This window comes from Ostrea edulis, chromosome 5 (assembly GCF_947568905.1).
Source record: "Ostrea edulis chromosome 5, xbOstEdul1.1, whole genome shotgun sequence".
Lineage (NCBI taxonomy): Eukaryota > Metazoa > Mollusca > Bivalvia > Ostreida > Ostreidae > Ostrea > Ostrea edulis.
Window position 1 is genome coordinate 83,207,533 of NC_079168.1, and position 24,431 is coordinate 83,231,963.

At 34.8% G+C, this 24,431-nt stretch overlaps 1 protein-coding gene across 12 annotated transcripts in view; it reads right to left on the minus strand.

The window, feature by feature from the left end:
• Nucleotides 1–2,660: 2,660 nt before the first annotated feature.
• Nucleotides 2,661–24,431, minus strand: part of LOC125649105 (myosin-I heavy chain-like) — a 72,238-nt gene continuing 50,467 nt past the window's right edge. For 4 of the 12 annotated variants that reach the window (XM_056166521.1, XM_056166518.1, XM_056166514.1 and 1 more), the window contains 16 exons: nucleotides 24,097–24,117; nucleotides 22,365–22,501; nucleotides 19,238–19,425; nucleotides 18,942–18,977; nucleotides 16,116–16,238; nucleotides 15,149–15,315; nucleotides 14,406–14,482; nucleotides 14,241–14,322; nucleotides 11,277–11,355; nucleotides 11,059–11,156; nucleotides 10,764–10,883; nucleotides 10,169–10,236; nucleotides 8,431–8,599; nucleotides 7,907–7,990; nucleotides 6,981–7,100; nucleotides 2,661–6,352 (listed from right to left, as the gene is read on the minus strand). In XM_056166521.1, coding sequence (XP_056022496.1) covers nucleotides 6,200–6,352; nucleotides 6,981–7,100; nucleotides 7,907–7,990; nucleotides 8,431–8,599; nucleotides 10,169–10,236; nucleotides 10,764–10,883; nucleotides 11,059–11,156; nucleotides 11,277–11,355; nucleotides 14,241–14,322; nucleotides 14,406–14,482; nucleotides 15,149–15,315; nucleotides 16,116–16,238; nucleotides 18,942–18,977; nucleotides 19,238–19,425; nucleotides 22,365–22,501; nucleotides 24,097–24,117 — 1,722 coding nt within the window. In that variant the 3' untranslated portion in view covers nucleotides 2,661–6,199. Of the gene's footprint in view, nucleotides 6,353–6,980; nucleotides 7,101–7,906; nucleotides 7,991–8,430; nucleotides 8,600–10,168; nucleotides 10,237–10,763; nucleotides 10,884–11,058; nucleotides 11,157–11,276; nucleotides 11,356–14,240; nucleotides 14,323–14,405; nucleotides 14,483–15,148; nucleotides 15,316–16,115; nucleotides 16,239–18,720; nucleotides 18,748–18,941; nucleotides 18,978–19,237; nucleotides 19,426–22,364; nucleotides 22,502–24,096; nucleotides 24,118–24,431 lie in introns of all 12 variants that reach the window. The other 8 variants (XM_056166522.1, XM_056166519.1, XM_056166513.1 and 5 more) reach the window with 5 other exon arrangements.

The following is a 24,431-nucleotide window of genomic DNA, read 5'->3' on the forward strand; positions in this document are numbered from 1 at the left end:
TATATGTTGTTTGTTTACTGGTTGTGTGATGTTGTATGAACCTATATGTTGTTTACTGGTTGTGTGATGTTGTATTAACCTATATGTTGTGTTTGTTTACTGACTGTGTGATGTTGTATGTACCTATATGTTGTTTACTGGTTGTGTGATGTTGTATGAACCTATATGTTGTTTGTTTACTGGTTGTGTGATGTTGTATGAACCTATATGTTGTTTACTGGTTGTGTGATGTTGTATGTACCTATATGTTGTTTACTGGTTGTGTGATGTTGTATGAACCTATATGTTGTTTGTTTACTGACTGTGTGATGTTGTATGTACCTATATGTTGTTTACTGGTTGTGTGATGTTGTATGAATCTATATGTTGTTTGTTTACTGGTTGTGTGATGTTGTATGTACCTATATGTTGTTTACTGGTTGTGTGATGTTGTATGAATCTATATGTTGTTTGTTTACTGGTTGTGTGATGTTGTATGAATCTATATGTTGTTTACTGGTTGTGTGATGTTGTATGAATCTATATGTTGTTTGTTTACTGGTTGTGTGATGTTGTATGAACCTATATGTTGTTTACTGGTTGTGTGATGTTGTATGAATCTATATGTTGTTTGTTTACTGGTTGTGTGATGTTGTATGAATCTATATGTTGTTTACTGGTTGTGTGATGTTGTATGAATCTATATGTTGTTTGTTTACTGGTTGTGTGATGTTGTATGAATCTATATGTTGTTTACTGGTTGTGTGATGTTGTATGAATCTATATGTTGTTTGTTTACTGGTTGTGTGATGTTGTATGAATCTATATGTTGTTTACTGGTTGTGTGATGTTGTATGAATCTATATGTTGTTTACTGGTTGTGTGATGTTGTATGAATCTATATGTTGTTTGTTTACTGGTTGTGTGATGTTGTATGAACCTATATGTTGTTTACTGGTTGTGTGATGTTGTATGAATCTATATGTTGTTTACTGGTTGTGTGATGTTGTATGAATCTATATGTTGTTTACTGGTTGTGTGATGTTGTATGAACCTATAAGTTGTTTGTTTACTGGTTGAACCTATATGTTGTTTGTTTACTGGTTGTGTGATGTTGTATGAACCTATATGTTGTTTGTTTACTGGTTGTGTGATGTTGTATGAACCTATATGTTGTGTGTTTACTGGTTGTGTGATGTTGTATGAACCTATATGTTGTGTGTTTACTGGTTGTGTGATGTTGTATGAACCTATATGTTGTTTACTGGTTGTGTGATGTTGTATGAATCTATATGTTGTTTGTTTACTGGTTGTGTGATGTTGTATTAACCTATATGTTGTTTGTTTACTGGTTGTGTGATGTTGTATGAACCTATATGTTGTTTACTGGTTGTGTGATGTTGTATGAACCTATATGTTGTTTACTGGTTGTGTGATGTTGTATGAACCTATATGTTGTTTACTGGTTGTGTGATGTTGTATGAATCTATATGTTGTTTGTTTACTGGTTGTGTGATGTTGTATTAACCTATATGTTGTTTGTTTACTGGTTGTGTGATGTTGTATGAACCTATATGTTGTTTACTGGTTGTGTGATGTTGTATGAACCTATATGTTGTTTACTGGTTGTGTGATGTTGTATGAACCTATATGTTGTTTACTGGTTGTGTGATGTTGTATGAACCTATATGTTGTTTATTAATGCTAAATCAACATTATCGCCAAAGCTCTATGGATGGAGCACCAAATTAACATAAACTCAAATAATTGAAGATATCTTTAATCATTTGAAGATATCACACAAATTCAATTATTGCATGCACTAATTAAATTAATGCATGCATCGAATCAATTATTGTTCTCATCAATAGAACTGATGCGAGTATCAATTCAATTATTGTGCACAATTGAATTAATGGGTGCATCAATTCAGTTGATCAGAGCAATAATTGATTTGATGCGTGCATTAATTCAAATGATAAGAGCATTTATTGATCTAATGTGTGCATCAATGTGGTGGAATTATTCCTTACAAATTTTAATTTGGAGCTCAGTATAAATGATTTGATGATCTCTTTAATTCAACTGAAGATATCTTTAATTATTGTGTGCATTCATTGAATTGATGAATGCTACAACTCAATTAATTGAAATAAATGAGTGCATTAATTGAATTATTGCTCTCTTCGTTTGAATTGTAGTGTGCATCAATTCGATTGTTGATATCATTAATTCATTTGAAGAGAGCAGTAATTCAGTAGTTATTAATGTACACAATAATTCAGAATTGAAGACATCAGTAATCATTTGAATAGATCTTTAATTGAATTGTTGCACACATCAAATGAATTGATGATATCTTTAAACAATTAAAGATATCTTCAATTATTAGAGTTTTATGCTAATTTGGCACTTCATATCTATAGCCAATTAAATCAACTTACTGCAATCTAAATCACAAGACATCTTTATAGCAAAACAAAATGGCAACAACATTTGCAAACATTATACTCGCTTGATTCATAAAGCGGACACTGGTGTTTTGTAACCCCGTCCTTTACTTACATTAGATGTTAACAGACCAGTGTCAGTTTATGAATCAAGCGAGTAAAATGTTTGCAAATGTTGTTGCCATTTTTTCTTTTAAAAGATTATTTTTGATGAAAAGAAAACAGACAAGATTTCATAGGAAAATATATTTATTAGTTGTACAAGACATTCTCTGACACAATACGTTTACTTATTGCACAATACTCCGAGCCACAGAGGGTCTTCAATGCTTCCTGTAGAATTGAACCCGAGTCTACAGTCTACCGAATGTTACATCAGCATCATATCCAAGAATTTTTTTCCTCCTCTTAAATTATCAAGAAAATACCATTAGGTGTAACAAAAAAATTGCAAAAATGAGTTTTCGCCTTATGATATTCATACAAAATTTTAATCTTAGTCTCACTTCACAAGAACCTGAGTTTCTTGCCAATATCCATTAAAAAATGGGCCACACATTCCACTCGGAAGACCTATATTTATGAATAGATTACACATTTGGATTGAGTACCATAGGTGCTTCTATGATCAAATAACCTATATTTCTCTCCATATTAAGTGTACATCCTGAATCAGCTGAGAGTGTTATTTTCACCAGGTCTTCCTAAAACCTTGGTATCCAGTCTACTGGAAATCACCGAAGACAATGCAGATACAGCAAATTCAATGTAAACAAAAACAATATCCATTGCATAAATAAGTACAAACAACAATAAATAAAGACATCAAATGTATAAAGTTTGTCATAACCCTGGAAGACTAGACCCCATTCTCAGATCTGTTGCTCCTGGTGTGATTAATGTAGGCACAGAACAATTGTTACATGTGAAAAAGTATTCAATATGCATTCTATTTGTCTAACAGGCACAAAACAAAAACAAAAAAACAAAACCCCCAAACTTCTCTTCAGAAACTTGAAGACAGTTTGTCAGTAGCATCCTCTGTGTATGTGAAATACCTTGTATCAGATCATTTCGGCACACGGGAAATGTTGGGTTTTTTTTTTGGTGGATGAGAAAAACTCACCAGAAATTTTTATTTTTACAAAGAATGTATTCGTATATATCATACACCTGTTAAATGAAATTGCGCTCCAAAAGAGTGTTAAGATTGCAAACTACTAAATGTTCCTAAAGCCAAAAATGACTCGATATATGGTAGTACCAAGTTTAAATTAAAGTCTCCGTAAAAGGAAGCATGTACTGTTTGGCAAGAGAGAAAAAACAAAACAAAAAAACCCAGCTACCAAGTGGCATTAGTAAATTGTATTCACATGTCATTTCAATAAACTTGGGTCGAATGTTAATTATTGGACACCATCACAAAATAATTTTCATTTGGCATGTAACTCGCATATTTTGCTTCTTCCACGAGACACGGAAAATATGAAAAATTTCTGAGATGTTTTTGAAAATTACCATTTCTAAAAAATATATAGAACAATCAAATTATACACAATAGTTTTGAAATGTTTAAAAAATTTGTAAACCTGAAAATGCATGAGAGATGGATTCTTCTTGTATAAAGGATTCAGCTACAATAATATTTGGCGTTAAAATACTGACTAGATATGGTGTGGATAACATTAAATCAATATCTGATTTGCAACGTATATTGGTCATACAAAAAAAAAATATGACTGGTTTTGAACCAGTGACATCATGCTTGTGAGACAATCGAATAAATGCAAAACAATGATCAGTTTAGGCCTGAGTTATATGTAGTATGCTGTGATATAGGGAAGTTTTATGAAGTATTGGTCTCAAAAGTTTTTGTATAATATAAGTGAGGTTTTAATATGTCAGTTTTTTAGTTTTCAAAAAGAAAACAAAAGCAAGTGTAAATCAATTGGCAAAGCATCAAAAGTACATGTAACTTTGTTACATGCACCAAAATTTGATAACTGTAATTAATACACAAAACATGCCAATGTGTTTGGAGAGTAAACTTCAAAACTTTATCCAAAAAAGGAGGAAATATCAGTATATCATTATATATTGATAGCAAATTGTAATCATTGCATAAATGTGATCAGTAAAAAGAAAGTAAAATTTTCAAAAACTCCCATACAATGGCTAAAAAAACCCAACCCTGCCTGAGGTCAAAGCATCAAGGCTTTTCTGAGGTTATTTGAGCAATAGACCATTTTAGAACCACTTCTCTTGGAACTCTTGAAAGTAAATCAAATTTAGGTTCCCAATATTTTTGTGAAGGGGAAGTAATTCCACTTGCTTGAGAGAATCTTAAGAATGTAGTTACCATGAACGTTCTCCGCTTCTTCATCTCCTTACAGTTACATCAATCATGAACAGTTTTATTTCGAATTAATCAACAATCCCTGAAAACATTTTTTTTTCTCTTCCCTCTAAACTGTTTACTAAATTAAACCCCTGAAAGTAAATTGATAAAATTAACTGATCTCCAACTACCACATGAAGTACATATTAAAGTTTTAGAGTTACAGCCCATGTCCCACTTAAGGACACACGCGATGTTTCTCAATCCTATATATTGTTCATGACATTTCACACACATTACACATTTCGTTTCTACAAAAAAAAAAAAAAAAAAAAAAGGTCAGTTTTAGAGTTTGCACATTTTGATAGTTTCTGGTTGTTGCAAGTAAAAATGTAAGTCAGCTCTTATGTACAACAGTAAGCTGTATAAATGGATATCACTATAGCAAATAAAGAGAGAAAAATCTTTGAGACAATCAGGTATCGAACCAGGGACCCTTGCATTTCTAGTTAGGTAATCTGACCACTGAGCTACCCAGGCCGATATAAAGAGTATGGTAATATTACTATATTATAAAATCAAAACCCATTTCAGAAATCATACAAAAACTCTTCATATTGAGGAGACAAAAATAATTTCAGAAAAAATGTCAGAAACGTCACGTATGCCCTTAACCTTCCCTCTCTGTTCTGATTTACAGGAGAGTTCTAATAAGGGAAATAATTCAAAATAGGATTTCTGTTATCTTCAGCAACATGCCAACATTCAGTCAAGTTTAAAGCAGTTTTTTTTTTTGGATTTCAAAGCAGTACCGAACAGGCAAAGGATTCTGATTCGACAGAAGTTTTAGCAAAAAGTACAGACACATGAATCTGATATCCCATTCTCCTGCATTACGATAAGGCACAAAACTTATAAAAAAAACAGTCCATAGAAGCCACTTTGTGTGTGGTGTAACATCACCTCAGTAACAGAACTTGGTCTCTTTACTCTTCCTCTTACTTATACTGACACTCACTCCCATGAGATTCCTTTTGATACGACTTGTATATATTTCTTATTCCAAAAAATTATTGCCTTTAAAGACAACTTATAGACCAAAAAAAAAAAAAGCATTCAGAGTATTTCTAACAAGTGCAAAATATAACAAAGAATTCAAACAAAAATATCACCAGTCCTAGCACACAAACACTGGAGACATGTGCCACACACTACATATCACATCGTCAGATTGCACAGGATACAGGCTTGGTCAGTCTGGTCAGTAAAGGACCTCTCTGTCCAGTAAAAGCATGGCCACAAAAACACCGAGTCACGACACAATAACAGGACAATATGCACTTCGGACATCCTTCCGACTCCGACTACAGTGTTAGAAATCTTTCTAATGAACACAGTGTGATATTCTGGATCCGTTCTGTCCCACTCCCAGCTATACAAGTGTCTGTAGCGTGTTAGACGCGTCGTCAAAGAACACAGTCGAGGACCGGTTCATGTTGATGTCTGTAGTTTGGGGGGCGGGGATCAGAAAACGAGACTGAAGCTCATTGATGTAGTCTTTAATCAGGTGAGCAATCTCAAAAGCCTAAGAAAATATATAAAAAATAAACAGTTTTCAAGGTACATATAGATTTAATGTAATCTATTGATGTTAAAAATAAACAGCTTCATAACATATTTCATGGAACATATAGATTTAACACAATATAAATACCTAATGGCACAAAACTATTTTTTTTCTTCAAATGAAAGACAAGCTTGCCCTACTTTCTAGGCATAAGAATCCAATGCATATACTGTATGTGTACTTGATTTAGCAGATATTATATTTTAGCCCCTGACATACGAGTGCAATTTCTGATTTGCATTATTATCACTTATTCATCCAATACTGCACCACACACTAAGTGGTGATAATTCAAGAATACGCGGATTATAGTGCATCAGCTCATCCTGTATCAAAGAATAAGGACCCAGTATACATGTAGTGCTAGAGTGGGTGTATCTCATGGGGAAATGTGATTCCGGATTACGGCCTTGACTTTGATAGGATGCAGGTTGAGGTCATAAGTCATATAGGCAACAATTGTTCACTATGATGACATGGTCATAAGTGTTAACCATGACACTCCTGCAGGGCACCAAAATTCTCATTCAACTTCATTTTATGCATGCTTTAGCTTCAATCTAAGCCTTTTTCATAATTGTCTAACCTGATTTGTAGTGAACATGTATTTGGTTCCCTTGGCAACATGACCCACAACAATCATAATACTGGTGATGGCAGGACTGGAGTGGACCACATCAGTGAATTGGTAGGAGGCAAGAGTTCTCTGCAAATAGAAAGTAAAAGTGAATCAGTAGGAGGCAAGTATTCTCTGCAAACAGAAAGTAAAAGTGAATCGGTAGGAGGCAAGAGTAAATCTCTGCAACTGTTCAATAATCCGGACATTTTTTGGTCTGCAACTAATATAGTGTATTATGTCACAATTTTCACCGTTCTTGCAAAGTTACCATTTATTTACCTTATTTAATCATGTGTTTGTTGTCTGCAGGTTAAAGGTTAAAAACCCTCCTATCCTTACATTATAATCACTCTTTCTATTACTTCTCGTGTGCACTTGTGGGGAAGGTTTTCTGTTTGTACTTGTTACTCTTGTATAGCATTTTTACGCATTGCTTGCTTTTGTATCTGGGTAATTGCTATTGTTGCTGCTAATTGCAATTAAATTTTTGCCAAATTTATTTGCCTCATATTTGTGAATAAGTTGTGTAGTAAAGTGAAAGTGAATTGGTAGGAGGCAAGAGTTTTCTTTCAAAAGAAAATGAAAGCAGGATTTAGAGTACTTCCATTTCACAATATACCTTTAATAAATTATAAATTTAAACATTGTGGTGGTACATATACCATTTAGAGCTTTATAAGTGCCATATTAATTTAATTGTCAAATTTGTCAGAAATTACAATTTTATATTGTTCTGAACTTCATGATACCAACTAAATTTTGGTCTGGTTTTCAACATTAAAAAAACCTGTTTGATACAGCATATACAGCTGTAATGTCGTGATTCATATTAAGTGTATATGTACTTATTAAGGAAAGAAAGATTGGATAAGTGTCAAATTGATCTCACTTACAAATGTTCGGACTTCCATCAGCGTGATCCCTTTTTGATGAATGGCTAAGAGCAGGCTCTTGGGAAGAGACGATGTGTAATTTTGCTGGAAACATTAGGAGACATTTTACACATAAAAGTTACCTTCAACAACATCACTACATAATGACTCCCAGCAAATTAACATTTTGGAATTTCATGCATTTACATATCTTGTCATATATGGATGACAATAAAGGACAATGATTTATTAATTGATCAACCACTTTTTTTCAAACTGATGAACTAAAAGGGTCGAACTTTTTATAATGCCACCCTTGATATAACGCCAAAATAGGGACAAAAGCTGCTGATATACCGAGGTGACACCGTGTTCAGCTGTTTAAGCAATGGTGTCAGATAGCTATCTCTTGAATCCCCATCATAATAACTCTGTGTTTTCAGATGGATTTCTCCTCAACATTTCATGAGAAAATAAACATTATTACTAATTTCAGCAAAACCTTTACATAGAAGAACGGAACTAATAAAAACACATCCCCTTACCGATACATTGAAGACTTGAGCACCAAACAAATCCCACTGTTTTAGGACCTCAATGAAGGCTAATATTGCCTGATTAGGGGTCAGCTCCAAAAATGAATTGTGAACACAGGCCACATCTTCTAATCTCACCGAGTCTCTAATATACGCTGGAAGGATTCTTGAGCTGGAACTGAAATAGTTCATATTAACATGAGTATTAGGAGAATGTGACAGGAACTGAAATAGTTCATAACGTGAGTATTAGGAGAATGTGACAGAAACTGAAATAGTTCAAAACGTGAGTATTAGGAGAATGTGACAGGAACTGAAATAGTTCATAACGTGAGTATTACGAGAATGTGACAGAAACTGAAATAGTACGTAACTTGAGTATAAGGCCACACCAATTTGTAACATAGTTCTTCGGATTTTCAAACAAAAAAAGTGAGGCGAGAGGGCGAAATTATTTTACAAATATTATTTTTAATTTTGGAGATAAAAATTATGAGGCGAGCGAATACAAGAAATATAAATATTTTTAATTGAATTAAGTGTGATTTTAAAAAGCGGGCGCCTAAAAATAAAGATCTAAAATCATCAGATATCATTTGTTTACCACATAAACTTATATATTTTTCAACTTTGTTGATATAGTTTACAATAAATAAGAAGTATTTCAGGTTTCAAAGACTTATTTTCTTTATACCTAAAACATGTACTTTGCAACATTAACTGATAAGGTCTTTTTGAAGAATTTTATTTAAGTTTCATTTCTACAAACTTTCGATTCAGAGATATGCATATTGCTAGGGACACATCCAGTTTTGACATTCATTGAAATCTCCATTGCATCGCTTTGAGCATTTTCTTGAATTTTGATAGGACATCACCAAACCTTTTGTGATTTGTCGTTAACTGTCGGTTTAAAATAGTCCTCGATCAGTACCCCTTGCTTGTAGGAGGCGAATAAATGAGGCGGTCCTTCAGTTCAGATAGGACTGCAAAAACAGATCCTTGTCACAGCAGGTGTGGCACAATAAAGATCCCTCAGTGCCATAAGCGCTGAGCATAGGCCTAAATTTTGCAGCCCTTCACCGCCAATGGTAACGTATTCATGTGAGTGAAATATTCTCAAGAGAGACTTTAGTCAATATATGATCAAACAATCAATCGTATGTTGTCGATGTTCTTTAAATAGTGGCATCGAATAGTGCTTCAAAAGTTTCATTGGCTTCCAGTTCGATTCCAGCATAAGGAACAACTTCCAACCCAGTGTTGTGAAGTATCGTACATATTAAGATAGACATCACGAATAACTTAACCGTATTACACTGTTAGGAAATTTCTCGAGAGCCCGCGCTTCTGTCATTTGTCAGCACATACATCAAGGTCATTTGTGTGTTTGTTGTAAAAAGTCGAAAAACAATTTACGGATATTTTTGAACCTGCGGGCGGATATTATTTTTTAATAATATTATAATTTGAATTTATTACAAATACTGTAGAAGCGGCGAATCCGACGAACTAGATTACAAATTGGCATGGCCTAAGGAGAATGTGACAGGAACTGAAGTAGTTCATAACTTGAGTATGAGGAGAATGCGACAGGAACTGATATAGTTCATAACGTGAGTATCAGGAGAATGTGACAGGAACTGAAATAGTTCACAACACGAGTATCAGGAGAATGTGGCTTGAGGAAAAATTGACAAAATGCTGGCTATTTATTGTGATCTGATCATGAAAATTGTTATCAAACCTGTAGTCAATATCGGGGGACTGCAGCTCATCCATTTCAGACTGTATTTTCAAGGCACAGAGTTTCACCTGTAATTGGTATATAAAGACATAACTTGATTTGATTACCCTATTATTTACATTGTATCGGTGCAGACATTAGAGCCGGTCACACAATATCTGTAGGATGGATAGAGCTCTCTATCGAACTTTGTAGGATGAATGGAACTATCTATTGAACTTTGTAGGATGAATGGAACTATCTATTGAACTTTGTAGGATGGATAGAGCTCTCTATCGAACTTTGTAGGATGAATTGAACTATCTATTGAACTTTGTAGGATGGATAGAGCTCTCTATCGAACTTTGTAGGATGAATGGAACTATCTATTGAACTTTGTAGGATGGATAGAGCTCTCTATTGAACTTTGTAGGATGAATGGAACTATCTATTGAACTTTGTAGGATGGATAGAACTATCTATTGAACTTTGTAGGATGAATGGAACTATCTATTGAACTTTGTAGGATGAATGGAACTATCTATTGAACTTTGTAGGATGAATGGAACTATCTATTGAACTTTGTAGGATGGATGGAACTCTCTATTGAACTTACTGCCTCTTCTTGGGTGATGGGGATTTTACTCTCAGCCAGGTACCCCATCAGCTGATGGAACACCAGGTCACACTCCACCGGGTCCAAGGGGTTAATGTACGGGTCAATGAACAGCCGCTTCTACAAAGGGAAGCAAATTCTGTCAAATGTGTAACAAAATCTTACCCTCTTCCCATAGGTGTAAAAATGTATATATTCATATGGACAAAATAACTAGAGGTGTATTGAAATATTAACTCATCTTAAAAGTTATATAGGTCTTCTGTTTGAATGTTGAAAACATTATTTTTACTACCTTAAACAGCATTTTTTGCTCCTTGCCAAATCCTCTTCCCAGTCTCTCCCATTTACTCAGCATGTCCGACAACCTTTCATCATGTGCCATGTGTCTCTCTGGAACAGTAGGGCAATTCATAAGATTTCATTGAAACACAAACACACACACAGACAGACACGCACACATAAGAAGCACAAAGGTATGCAGATCCTTTTGTTCAGATGTTTGACAATTACCTGATGGCCCAATCTCGTACAATGAGAAACATTCTGCATCCGAGCGCATTCCAATTTTTGCTCTCACTGTCTTGATCAACTGAGAAAAACAAAAGAAATGTCATGTCATGCTCGATGAACTGTGAAAAACAAAAAAAATTTCAAGTCATGTTCGATGAACCATGAAAAACAAAAGAAATGTCATGTCATGCTTGATCAACTGTGAAAAACCCGGGACCCTTGCATTACTAGTAAGGTAATCTAACCACTCAGCTACCAAGGCCGATATAAACGCAGTATTAAGTCTTCCCCGGAAGACATGTGTCGCCTGCTAGTTCATTCTATATGTAATATATCACGTATAATGTTGAAAAAGTAAATTATTCAAATGGTTTTTGTCAGTTTAATACTCCTTTTAAAGGTTTTGAGAATTACTAAACATTCTTTAACGATAACTTAATTGAAATTGAAAGATGAGACATTATTATGGAATGGAATTTTTGGGAGAATCTGTTTGAAATTAAGACATTTATTAAATGTAGACTGAATGAAAACATATGTTTGAAAATAAGTATCAACCTGTTACTGTGCTCTTCAAGACAATGGTAATAACCATAAGTAATTATCTGTTGGGTTTACTGCTTAGTCTTGTTGTCTTTTTATATATCCAATTTACTGTTTCTCAAGAAAAATCATAATTAGTGCTGTTCTGAAATCACATATACTGTCCTTCAGTATGGGAATTACAAATACTGTCCTTTTGTACATAAAAATACTGTCCTTCAGTTAATCATAAAATAAAATCTTCAGCAAAAAATTTTTTTGCTGTAAAAAATTCTAAGTCCCGGCAAACAGGAAGTTGTTAAGCGACAGATTCGAAAATGTCTTACACAATACAGTTGGCCACACTGATGCTCTGTGCCAAATATCAGGGAGTTGCCCCATGTGGTTCTTGAGAAAACTGTGACAGAAATTTTTTGTGACGACGACGACGCCAGACGACGGATAGTGATCCCTATATGTCACCACTGCGTGTAACGCAGGCGACACAACAAAGTCAGTTAATACTCATACTACTGTAAAATTTAAACCTATTTCAGAAATCATACAAGAACTCTTTATACCAAGGAGATGAAAAAAGAATTTTAGAGAAAATGTCAGAAACGTTGCATGTCTTTAAACCTTGGCCTTAGGTCGATTTGGTGTATTATGCGATGCTAGTGAGCTAGAAAAAGAGTATTGAACTTGTTACCAAAATTTAAGGTATTTCATCACAGTTTATAATTTTTTTGCTATTTCATCAGAGTTCATAATTTTTTGGTAATATTTCATCAGAGTTTATAATGTTTTGGTTATTTCATCACAGTTAATTACTTTTTTGGTTATTTCATCACAATTTATAATTTCATTGGTTACTTCATTACAGTTCGTTTATTTTTTTGTTTTGTTTGATATTTCATTACAGTTTATAATTTCTATTGGTTATTTCATCACAGGTTATAACTTGTTTGGTTATTTCATCATAGCTGTAAAGCAGTTCAAAGTCCCTGTCATCCAGTCTAGTGTTCCTTAATGGTACCTTCACACGCACAGATTTTTCTTACGGATACTTACGTATTCCACAAATCCGTAAAAGTACACGGATTGTTACGATTTAGACACTTTAAAGAGCTGTTTAAGAACGTTTTAAGAGTATTTACGGGCCATTTACGGTTTATTACGAGTTCTTGCAATGCATTTACGGCACATATTTACGATTTGTTCCGAGTAAACACGGATAAATACAAGCAATTTATGATATTTTACGAGCTTTTTAGGGATTGTTACGAGGATATTACGATAATTTACGATTTCGTTTAGCTTTTACGTGTAATCACGACCTGTTAACATGTTGATAACCTGCTGTTACGAATAGTTAGGAGTTAGTTACGATTGTTTACGTTTTTGACTCAAAAGTGTTCGCAATTGGCTTTGTATCATCATTCGACCACTGACATTACTTATAACAGCATGTATGTATATTGTATGCAAGATGTGTAACTTCTTTGATGTCTTGATAACAACTGAAAGAAACTGTTAGATTTTGGGTCTTTTATACCTTTCCTTAATCGTAAAGTTTAAGTATGTACTCGTAAAGTAATCGTGTCTATACGTAAAGTGCTCGTAATGACTCTGAACAATCTGTAAAGCAATTGTAACCCGACGTGAATGAAATCATAAATATCACTTAGGCATTCGTAATAATCCGTAAACAACTCGTAAACTATCCATAACATATCGTAAACTAACCGCAAAGATTCGTAAAAAAAACTTTTTACGAATTCTTACGAACAGTTTACATGTTCTTGCGACCAGTTTATGATACTTACGGATTGTTACAAGTTATTTATGGAAAATGAAATCCGTGGACAATCGTTAATTTTTTTTTGACATGTCAAAAAATTTGCCCCTACTTTCACGGATCCTTACGAGTGTGTGCGAGTTGTAACGAGTTATTAACGATACAAACGAGTGATTTATGAATGCTTGCGATTGACTACGAGTCAGAGATCCGAAACGACTCGTAAGAAAAATTCGTGAGTGTGAAGGTGGTATTATTCAATAAATTTGAAATTCTGGTTGTGTGAATTTTTTTAACATGGACTGGAAATTCCCTACAAGGTCCCTATAAACATTCTTTATATCTACAAACTTTAAGGTTTATAAAGGATTCAACAGGGAATTTTCAAATCATTCCTTATAAGCAAAATCTCTTAATAACTGAGTTCCTAACAATTTAGTTTTATTATATTGCTTAGCATTTTCTGGAAAAACTTTCAATGAATGATAGACTCAATATGAAGAAGCTATAACACATCCGGCACAGATTTACTCATAGAAACGAAATCTCACCTCTCCACAGGTAGAAAACGAAATCTCACCTCTCCACAGGTAGAAACCGAGTCAAACTCTACAATTTACTCAATCATAGAAATGAAATCTCACCTCTCCACAGGTGGAAGCTGAGTCAAACTCCACACTTCTGTTCTCCATGTTCAAGAAATAAACCTTCTCAAAGATTGGCCTCCTGTAATTAAACATTAACGAGTTAGTCAGGTTACAGTTATTATAAATACTGGTACATGCATACTTAATGTAAATGTGCGAGACCTCTCTGTGAGACACTGTATCTCTTTCTGTGAGGGTGGAAACTTTCTTCTTTTCTGATCAGCAGTTCGTGTAAAGCACTGTAATAGGAGAGAAAACCTGGTATCAGCTATAACCTTCATCTACATTTACATGAACAAATGAAAACAGTCTCAAAAATCCCATAAAGAATACAGAATTAAGAAAAGAGCAAACACAGACCACTGGGCATACCAGAGGCCGGGTCAGCTAAACACAGACCCCTGGACACACCAGAGGCCGGGTCAGCTGCCTAGGATCTAACTGTACTATTTCCAGAGGCCAGGTCAGCTAAACACAGATCCCTGGACACACCAGAGGCCGGGTCAGCTGCCTAGGATCTAACTATACTATTTCCAGAGGCCGGGTCAGCTAAACACAGACCCCTGGACACACCAGAGGCCGGGTCAGCTGCCTAGGATCTAACTATACTATTTCCAGAGGCCGGGTCAGCTAAACACAGACCCCTGGACACACCAGAGGCCGGGTCAGCTGCCTAGGATCTAACTATACTATTTCCACCACATTCTATCCTACTGGTGGATAGTACAATTCATAGGTGTAAAAACCCTTCATGATGTGTACTACATTTCATCAGGCAATTATTGACAGATAATGTTTTAGTGTTGACAGATACTGTTTTAGTGTTGACAGATAATGTTTTAGTGTTGACAGATAATGTTTTAGTGTTGACAGATACTGTTTTAGTGGTGAGTACTACGCCTTGCCTTGTGACAGAACCGAGCGAAGCGGCCCTCCTCTGAGGTGGAATCCAGTGAGCACTTGCGGAGGTGACAGAGGAGGTACTTCTGTAGACGACTGTGGGTGGGCGTTAAACTACTACAGGCCACTGCCATCAACTGCCAGTTCTTCTTATTCACTAAACTGTTGGGATCTGTAATACAGAATCAGAGACTGAAATACAGTATAGGTCCGGTCAAAAACTGAACCACAGTACAGGTGTGGTCAAAAACTGAACCACAGTACAGGTGCGGTCAAAAACTGATATACACTACAGGTCCGGTCAAAAACTGAAATACACTACAGGTCCGGTCAAAAACTGAAATACATTATAGGTCCGGTCAATGAGACTCAGTACAGGTCCGGTCAAAAACTGAGACACAGTACAGGTCTGGTCAAAAACTGAGACACAGTTCAGGTATGATTTATTAAAGACTAAAACACAGAACAGTACAGGTCAGAAGAAATTGAAACACAGTACAGGAGCGGCCAAAAACTGGGAAAAAGTACAGATCAGAAACGGGAACAAAGCATAGGTCAGAAACTGGGACATAATACAGGTCCAGTAAAACTCTTGAATTGCATGGGAATTGACATCAACCCTTGGTTGTTATGGGTATAGTGTATCTGACCACAGATCTTTGGCTGTTATGGGAAAAGTGTCTTGACTTTATACCTTTGGTCATTACCTGGGTGATCTGTGGTTTGTTTGATGAGCTTAAGGTAGAACTCATTACCTGGGTGTTCCGTGGTTTGTTTGACCATTACCTGGGTGTTCCGTGGTTTGTTTGTCCATTACCTGGGTGATCTGTGGTTTGTCTGACCATTACCTGGGTGATTTGTGGTTTGTCTGACCATTACCTGGGTGTTCCGTGGTTTGTTTGACCATTACCTGGGTGATCTGTGGTTTGTTTGACCATTACCTGGGTGATCTGTGGTTTGTTTGACCATTACCTGGGTGTTCCGTGGTTTGTTTGATGAGCTGTAGGTAGAACTCATTACACAACTGGTCACTGTCCATACACTTGTGGATTACATTCTGAATCAGTGATGTCAAGTCGGGCTTTTCATCCTTTCCTGATTAAAAAAAACAACCCAATAAATCAATCACTACAAGTAGATCGCTAAGGGGACTAGAAGCTAACTAAGGAAAACACAATTATCGAATATTATCATACACCAGAAGCAGATAACTCTGGAGACACAATCAAACATCATTATCGTACACTAAGTGCAGATAACTCTGGAGACATGATCAAACATCATTATCGTACACTAAGAGCAGATAACTCTGGAGACATGATCAAACATCATTATCGTACACTAAGTGCAGATAACTCTGGAGACATGATCAAACATCATTATCGTACACTTAGAGCAGATAACTCTGGAGACATGATCAAATATCATTATCGTACACTTAGAGCAGATAACTCTCTGGAGACACGATCAAATATCATTATCGTACACTAAGAGCAGATAACTCTGGAGGCACAATTCCACAATACTAACATACATTAGGAGTAGATAACTCCCGAGACACAATCAAACAACATCATTGTACACGAATGCATATAACCCCAGAGACATGATTAAACATCATTATACTGTAGGAGTAAATACTTCAAATACACAATCAAACAGTAAGGCAAAAAAAATAAATGTTTAATTTCTCGGGCACCCCTAGACTAGATTGTAAGCTACAGCATTGATCAATTTTATTAACACTAAACAGGGGAATAACTCAGTTTTCTTTCTCAGTACATTTTGGGAAAATAACTATTCTATAACTTTATAAACAAGACCTCTACAAGCTGGTTGGTTGAATAATGTTTAACGATCTGCTTGAGAATCTTTCACTCACATGGAGATGTCACCATTGCTGGTGAAGGGCTGCAAAATTTAGGTCTATGCTCAGTGCTTGCGGCCTTTGAGCAGAAAGAGATCTTTATTGTGCCACACCTGCTGTGACATGGACCTCGGTTTTTGCGGTCTCATCTAAATATTATCCCATTTAGTCGCCTCTTACGACAAGCAAGGGGTACTGAGGAACTATTCTAACCTGTATCCCCAGTGTCTACAAGCTTTTCCTATGAAGTTCCATAATGACCTTGACCTTAAAGTCAATAGGGTTCATTATCTCTTGATAACAAATCTGCACGTGAAGTATGAAATCAACTGAACAAAAAATGTGGCCTGTAGAGTGTCAACAAGCTTTTTTTTTATAAAGTTCTGTAGTGACCTTGACCTTTGGATCTTAAAATAGATATGGTTCTTCTTCGGATAACAAAGCTACATGTGAAGTATCAGATCAATGAATCAGGAAAAAATGTGGCCTGTAGAGTGTCTACAAGTTCAGTGTTACACACACAAATGAATGGTGATGGGATAACAAATGTTTAAACATATAGTTTATTCTTAACAGTGAAAGCTTTAAAATAAGTGTTAAAAAAATATTCAGATGGTAATTCTAAATAAAATGTTTATGCAATAAGGAAACATAATTTATGCTACAGTTACCCCCCCCCCTCCCCCCAACAAAAAAAAAAAAACCAAAGAAATGGCCAGAGAAACTAAAGGTTAATTTTTTGGCCATACATAGAAGTACAACAGAAATCAAGGTGGTGGAAATTTAAAAAATAGAAGGCCATATCCAATTACATAATATCAATACCAAATAAAATTTATTTACAACAAAAACCTTCTTTGTTAATTGTTATGGGTGAGAGAGAAATTAGAAAACTAAAATAAAACTTGTGTTACTGATTGTAAGTATAAACAACCACATTTCAACAAACGTGTGAAGTTCTCAAACTATAGAGAATTGTTAGATTTACAGGTATATCATAATCAAAAGTAGATACTGAAACAATCTTTTTGTATGGGTTTCTCTATAGTCCCACACAGTCCCCTTCTCTATTCTGTTTAGAATTCTACACAAAGTAAGATATTTTCTAGCTCTATTTAAATAATACTACAGACATTATATAAACAATAACATATGATACAAGGTAAGCATATACAACTATTGATGTTTTTCTGTGTAGAACAATATAAAAAGCACCTGATCCTATATATGAATATATATCATTTTAAATCCCTTCTTGTTAGTTCCACGGAATCCCAAGATTTCTCCTAATTTCTGATAATGTTTCATGTATATCCCCCACAACCTCCACATGCTAGTGGTTTGTTTTTGTTTTGTTTTTTAGAATTCCTGGTGCCCAGTCTAATTATTCTTCTATATACCAATACCATTTTAAAGTTGCTTCCAATGACCCCTCACACAAATATCTGAGACGACAGGAGACATTTAATATAAGTTGTTAAATCTGTTTGTTAATCTCCATAAAATAAAGTTTCAATTTTACTTATATTTCATGTTAGTAATTTTGTTATTTATCATAATTTTAAAAAAATTATTTTTTCCCCTGTCATTTAGTCACATACAATCATTTTGTTATCTAGCATCAGAGAAAGAAAGGAAAAATAAGAGCAAACGGAAGTCAGCTGCGAGTTATCTTCCCTGCTAAAGTCATGTGACCTCCCTGTTACTTACCACACAAGATTCGCTGAATAAGCTCCGCTAAAATTCAGTTATAATTTCCATTAGTTTTACACTATTTACAGCTTATTTATCTACCTTTATCAAAATAGCACAGCTTCCTAAATTAAGCTCTAGATTTAACAACAACAGAGTGACCATCACCTAGGCAATAGTTTGATTAGTAAAGGTTCCGTCAGCCAGTGAGCTACCGCACAAAACAACGTTCTGATTACCTGAGTCAAATATGCTACCGAAATTAAATGGTTTCGCTGCAAAACATTTAATAAATAAAATAGAATATGTTTCTACTAGTAATGAATTGCATTAATAACTCACCTTCCCTTTAAATGAAAAGTTTAAAAATTCAGTTTTAAAACAAAGAATTTCAACAAACACATTTTAAACTAAATTCAAAGGATTAACAAAGACATAGATATTAAAAAACCAGAATTAAAACAAAACATGCCTAATTAACAAATATAGCACATATGTTGTAAGAAGTAGAGAAATGTGTTGTTTTCTAGTTTACCTGGCTCCCCGAGGCCTGAATACACAAGGATTGAGGAGAACATTTTAATAGCCTGTTCTTCCGTCTGAGGATCTAAGACACTGAGGGCCTGTTTGATACACGATTTGCTGAATGACCAGTAACTAATGTCAAAATGACCAACAGTCATGGTCGAACTCCTCAGTCTCTCCATTTTAGACTTGGTCAGTCTGCAAAATACATGTACCATTAATAAAAAAAGAAAAAATATATGAATTATTATCTGAAGTACGAGTTAAATATTTCATGATTCTTTCAAAGCTCAAAATGATATATGCCACAGCGATATTTTTGCTAAGGAATTACAGCTACAGCCCTTGTAATAATTGGGGAAATCCCCCCCCCCCCCCCCGGAGGAACTACATTCCTATGTAATACTTGGGGATATCCCCCCCCCCCCCAAGGAACTACAAATCCCTTTGATATTTTCTAGGGGAACTACATACAGTCTCCTGTAATACTTCAGTCTTGGGGGATATTTCTTCCCCGAGGAACTACAAGCCCTGTAATATTTGAGGATCCCCCCCCCCCCCCCCCCCCCCCCCCCCCGAGAAACTACAGCCCCCTGTAATACTTGGGGAAGAATCAATATCCTTTCTCAATCCCAGTTTGCTTACATCAACATCAATGATGAGAATATTCAGGAGAATTACGTAGATAATGCATACGTGACGATTTCCTAAACAATGGATTCTGTCTATTTTGGAACTGTATGTCTTTTTGCATTCGGTTTTCATTTTGAATTTAAACAAGAGGCCCACAGGCCTTATCGGTCACCTGAATACTAGTGAAAAAGTATCACTACTTCCATGGGCTATAATGTCCAGCAACAGTATAAAACAAGATGTGTTCTTAAAACTTCACTGCCTTCATACACTGATGAAAGGCTTTAAATAATAGGTGTATTAACATTAAAACATCAAAAGATATGACTAATTTGGACTCATCCTAAAGTCATAACCCTGGGTTTTGATTGAAATTCACCATTTTTTTGTGCATCCTTTTCTGCTATTCCTAAATATGCATTTAGATTTTATACAGTATCAGCAAAGTTACACATAAATACTATATACTAAGTTTGGCCCCACCATGGGGTCAGAACCCTTACTCTGGGGATCATCAAATTTACAATTTGGTATAAGACTACCTGCTCTATCCATTTAGTTTCAATTTAGTATCAATAGCATTAAAGAAGATGTAATTTAAGTGTTTTACACATAAACACTATATAACAAGTTTGGCCCCGCCCTCGGTCAGAACCCCCACCCCGGCGATCATCAAATTTACAATATTGGTAGAAGCCTTCTTGCTCTACATCACTATGCATTTAGTTTTTCTTACACGTGTGTGGTTCTTGAGAAGAAGATTTTTGAAAATTGGTCAATTTTGGGCAGTTTTTGCCCCGCCCCTAGGGCCCCAGGGGTGCTGGAGTCCTGAAATTTACAATTTATGTCCCCCTTGTCCCAATGATGCTTCATACCAAATTTGAAAAGAATTGGACTGGCAGTTATTAAGAAGAAATTAAAAATGTTCAATTGTTAACGCACGACGGACGAAAACCAATTGCAATAGGTCACCTGAGTTTACTCAGATGACCTAAAAAACTGTTTAAAAACCAATTTTTTAAACTTTACTTTACACAAGAATTTAATTTTGGGCTTATTTTTTGCAATTTCTTGTCATTTTAACGATATTACTGATAGCTCACACGATTGTATATATATATATATATATATATATATATATATATATAAAAGCACTGAAAAGGCCACAACACTGTTGGTTATTTAAAACTCTATTTTTCTACGCAACCTGCGTCTTTATCAAGAGACATATATTACATAAACAAATAACACGCAAAAACAACAAGTATCGATAAACTACATTGGTGACAAGAGTGATACACTGTTGTACTGAGTGATAAAAATGGTGGTGGTTTCGTTGTAAAGCGTCAATCTCTACCCAGAGTTATCGTTCCCGCTACGCTCCACTAATACCTCTGTCAACGTCTAAAAATCATATCAAAACGTACTAAAACTAACTTAGCATATCAAACTGTAATGATCATATCTAAGCAAATCAAACACTTGTCTGAATTTTATAAACTCAGAAGCTGGTAAATATAAATATGAGACATCTGAGCAAATTAAAAGGTTTTATATAAATATTCATTCATTCATTCATCCAATAATACTAGAATAATCATGGAATTTGTTGTTTTTGTGAACTTACTGTAAGATTTTAAGCTTAACACTAAAACTTGTAAAATCATACTTTATAATGCAATAAGTAGAAATAAGTTTTGCCAAGAATCTTGACATTCAGACCTTGACAGAGGTGTTGTAGCGCAGCGTAATACGCCCTCTGGTGAGAGATTGGTAAAGCGTGTTTACTGACGATGGTTTAGAGAGTTTGTACCATGGTTGGGTTGGGATGAAAATAGAATTATTCTTGATAATTACAGAAATCAGATAAATTTAGAGAGAAAACTTCCAAAACAATGTGATTATGGAATAAAATGGTGGGAAGATAATGATATGGAGTGATTAAGTTCAAAACAATATTTGGTAGTCCGTACCATTATGATTCGGATATGGTAAACAACGAAAAATAATATGATTGCCAGAAGAACACGATTAAACAACAAACAAGGTCAATCAAAAGACACAAATCTGGCATTAAAATTAACAATCGAAGAGGTGAATGGGAGAGAAATCTAAGGAAAAAGATTCGGTATTATTTTTCAAGGTCAGACAAATTAAAGCCGCATTCTAGAAATTCTGATATCGCAACATAAAGAGCTATGCGAATCCGAACTTATGTTGATTTAGAATAATGTTTTACCATAGTTTAGAGGTTTTAAGATGATATATTAATGAAATACTAGTCTTCAAGGTCAATATATTTTTTCCCTGAGGAACTACAGCTGCCATTATTTGGGATATCTGTTGGGACATTTCTTTCCCTGATGAACTACCACCATTATTTGAAATATTTCTTTCCCTGAGGAACAATAGTCATTATTTGGGATATTTCTTTCCCTGAGGAACAATAGTCATTATTTAGGATATTTCTTTCCCTGAGGAACTACAGTCCCTTTAATACTTGCCTCCTGATGGACTGTTTCAGGAAACTCGAGCTGTGTTGAGACTGGGCTGGACGTAACAGTCGACAGTCGGACAATGCTCTGCGGCACCGAACCAATTCCTCATACAGCTTCAGCTTTTCATCATCTGTCATCTTAGTCTGAAAAATCAAGAAGGAAATAATCAGAGAAGTCGGTAAAAAGGTTTCTCCATTTAAATTAGACTAAAATTACAAATATGTCCATAGGACATGAATGCCCTGCCCAATGTGACATTTGTAATGCAATATGGGGGAAAAAACCCAGGGATTTATTGGTACCTTCTCATGGCTCAATATTCTGCCCTTTTCATAATAGAAAATAGGTTGCATTCTTTCATTTTGTGGAAAAAATTAAAATACTGACCCCCCCTTCTCCTTTTTTGAAAAAAAGGAAATTATGCAAATTAAGGATGAACATAGGGGCAATTAAGGGGAAATATCTCCTTCACATTAAAAAAATAAAGATTTATAGCTTTTCAATGGAGAAAAAGTTACTGCACTTTTTTATTCACACCTTACAATGAATTAGAAGAGAAATGCAGTGTTTTCTCAATAGGGAATTCACTTTGTTGTGTTAATTCCAGGGTTTAAACCTTTAGTGAACTTTGTCTGGTGTGGTGCTAGCTTTTTATATAGGTAAATCTGAGTTGTGCTCAAGTCATAACTCAAATGTATAAAAAAAATGTATAAAAGAGAACCTTTGAAACGCTTTTCTCTATTGTTATTTACTCTAAAAGCTTTAATAAAGTTAAATATCAGTTGTTTACAAGTCATATCATAATAAATAAAAAAAGAGAACCTTTCAAACACTCTCCCTTATCAATATAATGCATTATTTCTATGGCAAAGTGAAGCATTCTAATTCTAAAATGTCACCTTTTTTTCAATTTTTTTTTTTTATCTTTAAACTTTTTTGACTCAAGAGTATCCCATTCATTTCACTCTGAATATTCTTCAAATTTACCAAATTTCTAAGAAAATTGCTATAAAGATAAATAGCAATTTTGCATTGGTTAAATGCTGCCTAGCTGTAAATAGAAAGATTATCATTATTCAAAATTACTTCTTACAAAAGAAAAAAAAATGCACATCTCATTTATATACATGGATACCACAAACGGACGTGGCAAACACTACATGTCATGGCCATATTCAGAGAGGGGCAAAAAAATTCTTCATCAATTGCTTTGAAACTGAGCTATAACACCCAATAGGGAATAGTAAGGTCAAGGTCACAGGGAAGGTCAAGGTAAAAAATAATCCCATAGTTGAATAGCTACCACTAATACGTATAGTGTAAGAGCTTTCATAAAAATATTGTCAATAGTTGGTTTGAAACTGAGCTAAACGCCAAATAAGGAAAAGTGAGGTCAAAGTCAAAGGAACTGTCAAGGTCAAAAAAATGTTGATGCAGTTGATTAGATGTCACCAATATGTATCAGCATTTAAGGTTTGATAAAAATCTTGAATAGTTTCATTGAAACTGAGCTAAATGCAAAGTGTTGACGGAAGGACAGAAGACAGACATGACAAACACTATATGCGCCGGACATATTCATGGCCGGGCATAAAAATCTTGCACAAAAAAAAAAAAAAAAAAAAAAGAAAATCTTCAAGAAAATTCACAAGCACATGCCAAAGGCAGATACAAAATATCGAAATATTTTGGGTAGAGCAAAAACATAAAATGAAATTGATTACATTCTTTTGCATACCTTTCTTTTGCATAGATGGGCCTAAAATTTGAATTAAATCTCATGTATAAGACGGATGTTCCAAGTTTTAACCCTAAAGCTAGCACAACAAGTCACATAAAAAACATAACAATCAAAGGCCTGAAGGGCCACAATGGCGTCGTGCTAAGAAAGCAAAGATTATAATGAAACTATGTACTGTCCAGTTTATCAATGCTTCATCCCTTATTGTATGTACACAGAGTAGATATAGCTTTATATAAATCTCAATGGAGAGTCTTCTACCTGTGAATATTTTGATGCCATTGACTACAGTCACACCTTGTTATTGCAAATTCAACAGGACTGAAATTAAA